Source organism: Capra hircus, chromosome 23 (genome assembly GCF_001704415.2).
Source record: "Capra hircus breed San Clemente chromosome 23, ASM170441v1, whole genome shotgun sequence".
Lineage (NCBI taxonomy): Eukaryota > Metazoa > Chordata > Mammalia > Artiodactyla > Bovidae > Capra > Capra hircus.
In genome coordinates, this window is record NC_030830.1 from 20,616,104 (window position 1) to 20,619,976 (window position 3,873).

Below are 3,873 nucleotides of genomic sequence, written 5' to 3' on the forward strand. Positions count from 1 at the left end.
TGAAAAATATATTTGATATGTTTGAATATATTTGGGATTCCCTGGTGGCTCAGACGGTAAAGTCCGCCTGCAGTGTGGGAGACCTGAGTTTGATCCCTGGGTTGGGAAGATCCCCTGGAGAAGGAAATGGCAATTCACTCCAGTATTCTTGCCTGGAAAATCCCATGGAGAGAGGAGCCTGGCAGGCTAAATCCTTAGGGTCGCAGAGTTGGACATGATTGAGCAGCTTCTGTTCACTATATTTGATATGGAGGTTAAAATACCAAAAAAAGTGTGCACAAGTAGAGACAAGCACATCGTAGTTTTACTTATGCTCAAAAGATTCAAATTAACTTTTTATTTAGATATAGTTTCAAATGTATAGAATATACAGAAGCATTTCAGGAATAAGAAGAGAACCCCCCCAATCCATTAATCCTTTACCCAGATTAATCTATTGTTAACATTTTGTCCCACTTATCATTGAATTCAGTACTGCTAGCAAGAAAAAACAGATTGCATGGGTTATACAGATAATTTTCTATATTTATCATGAGAGAAAAAGAAACACTACACTTCGAGGGAAATGAAGTTTGAAAGTTGCTACTTTTTCTCCCACAGCTCTCAGGGCCTTTCTGATATCCTTATTCCTCAAAGTATAAATGATGGGGTTTAGCATAGGGGTCACCACACTGTACAGTACTGAGATCAGTCGGTCTTTTGCCAATGAGTAAGATGAGATGGGCCGCACGTATGTGAAGATGGAGCTGCCATAGTAGAGAAGGACAATGACCAGGTGGGAGGCACAGGTAGAAAAGGCCTTTTGTCTCCCCTCTGAGGAGCGGATCCTCAAGATGGTGGAGATAATGTAGAGGTAGGAAAGGATGATAGCTAGGAAAGGAGCCCATCCAATGAAGACCCCAACGATGAGTAACACCAACTCATTGACAGAAGTGTCCCCACAAGACAAGATCAGCAAAGGGGGGATGTCACAGAAGAAATAATTAATCTCGTTGTTGCCACAGAAAGGCAGGCGGAACGTCAGTACTGTATGCACCACTGAGTTGAGGAAACCACCAGTCCAGCAGGAGGCTGCTAACTGGCTGTATAGGACCTTGTTCATAATAACTGAATACCTTAAAGGTTTACAGATTGCAATGTAACGATCATATGCCATGGCTGCCAGGAGGAGACATTCTACCCCCACAAAGAAAAGGAATGCAAAAAGTTGAGCCACACAGCCCCCATAGGAAATACTTTTCTTCTTTGATAGGAGATGCACCATCATCTGGGGGACATTAGTGGTGGTATAACAGATATCAAGAAAGGCCAGATTCCTTAAAAAAAAATACATGGGGGTATAGAGTCGTATATCAACCAATGTTACCCAAATAATGAAAATATTTCCTCCCAGGGTACAGAGATAGATCATAAGAAATGTGGTAAAGAATAAAAGCTGCACATCGTTTAAGTCAGAGAATCCTAAGATGATAAATTCAGACAGAGTGTAATTTTCTCCTTCCATGATGTTTTCTCTCGGAAATCGAGAAAGAAGCAGTACAGATTGCAGTATTCATGTGCTGCAACAGCAGTAATCTACAAAACAAGAACATATAACTTTATAGATAAAATAATCATCAGAAAATATCAGGAAAAGAACACTCAAATTTAGAATCCATGACAAGTTACAGTGCTGTACTGCAATCATCACATAAGCCTTCGACACACACATTTAAACTTTTCCTATAGGACCCATCTCTTACAGAATATCAGCAACACCTTTACAGGAAAAAGTAAATATTTTAAAAGTCTATGTGCAGCATAAGACCTATTTATGTAAATAGGTCTTGGCAAGCCCGTTTCCTAACACCTCGTTGTGTCTTAGAGATGACTGGTAAATATCCATCACATAATTTGTTTCAAGAGTTGTGGGGTTATTTGAGTTTCTCCTTGTGATGCCTCCTTGTCTTCCTTGCACACTTAGAGATTGGTTTTTATGGTTTTTATTTAAGTTATAGTTTAAAAAAATGAAAGTGGAATAGAAAATTCCAAAAACAAGATAGTTCCAGAATGTGACACCAGGTACTTTGATAAAACTTTATCTTAAAAAACAATAGTTGACACTAGTAAGCATATCCTGGAACAGACTCTTACAAACCATGACACTAAGACTTGAAGATGACACTGTTATCAATGAAACTAGTTATTGAAACCACTCTCCAGTGCTCTAAATTTTGTCATACAATTTCCCTGGTGGTCCAGTGATTAGGACTTGGAGTTTTCACTGCTGTAAAAGTAAGACCAGGCAAATAAATAAAAATTTTAAACAATAATTTTGTCTCATTTTAGCCTCAAATATCGTGATGCTGGTGGTTTAGTCACTAAGTCCTGTATCTGCATTCAGAGCAGGAAATTTAAAAGTCAAACTTCTCTCTCTTTAACTGGTATGGTCACCAACAACAACCTTAGCCGATAAGAGAAAACTTGAAACAAACAAGAGAACACGTCTCACAACAAGTCAGAATACCTGGGTTCCCTCCTCAGTTTTACAATCCACTAGATGTTTGAACACGGGAAGATCATTTTAATTTTCTGATTCCCTGTTGAGTCATATGTGATGTGAAAGTTGCTCAGTCATATCCAACTTTTTGCAACTCTGCGGCCTATACAATCCACAGAATTCTCTAGGCCAGAATACTGGAGTGGGTAGCCGTTCCCTTCTCCAGGGGATCCCATCGTTCCCAACCCAGGGACTGAACCCAGGTCTCTTGCATTGCAGGCAGATTCTTTACCAGCTGAGCCACAGGGGAAGCCCTGAGTCATATGGAAAATTATGATAAACTCTGTCTCCAAAATTCCAGAAAAATATTTATGTATTATGATGTAAAAGTAACAGTTTTAGTTTGACCAGTGATCCATTCTGATTGCTTAGAATGATGAAGAAACAAAAATGTTTAAAAATCAATTTCTCATCAATGGTTTTGGCGATGTGATATCACAATTAACGATCTCAGTAAATTATCCTATCCTATAGCATACTTAATTTACTGAGATCGTTAATTGTGATATCACATTGCCAAAACCATTGATGAGAAATTGATTTTTAAACATTTTTTTTTTGTTTCTTCATCATTCTAAGCAATCAGCACGGAGAAGGAGATGGCACCCCACTGCAGTACTCTTGCCTGGAAAATCCCATGGATGGAGGAGCCTGGTGGGCTGCAGTCCATGGGGTCGCAAAGAGTCGGACACAATTCAGCGACTTCCCTTTCACTTTTCACTTTCATGCATTGGAGAAGGAAATGGCAGCCCACTCCAGTGTTCTTGCCTGGAGAATCCCAGGGAGAGGGGAGCCTGGTGGGCTTCCGTCTATGGGGTCACACAGAGTCGGACACTACTGAAGTGACTTAGCAGCAGCAGCAGCAGCATGATCATAGCATATTACAACTCAAAGAGTAAATTTGAAATAAAACACTGAGCAAAATATTGCTGAGACAGCACTGGCTTTGATGGGACATTAGCCCATTGTCCTTTCCCATTTCTGTCTTTTTCCAGATTCATGAAAAGTTTGAATTACTCCAACTCAGATACTTATGACAAAGATCAAATTTATAAACATTTCCACACAAAATAAAGGATAATTTAAAACTTGGATCTGTTGGACAAGGGATAAAATTTTGTATATATTATGTGCTTAAAATTGTCAAAATAAAAAAAATAGAAAAAAACAAACAAACAAACAAAATGGGTAAGAAAGCAACATAGTATCCATGGTAATAATCAGTAACTTTTAATTTCTAATTATTTAGTTTTATTTCTATTATATAGTTTTCTCTTCCTAGGTTGGCCAAACTGTTTCCAAAACACATCCTAGAAATATGTTTTGGTTTAAGG

The 3,873-nt window shown here is 38.6% G+C and overlaps 1 protein-coding gene across 1 annotated transcript; it reads right to left on the reverse strand.

Moving 5' to 3' along the window:
• On the reverse strand, positions 530–1,504 carry LOC102190403 (olfactory receptor 5V1-like). Its single transcript, XM_005701663.2, has one exon. It carries the CDS (start codon positions 1,502–1,504, stop codon positions 530–532), a length of 975 nt encoding a protein of 324 aa, XP_005701720.2.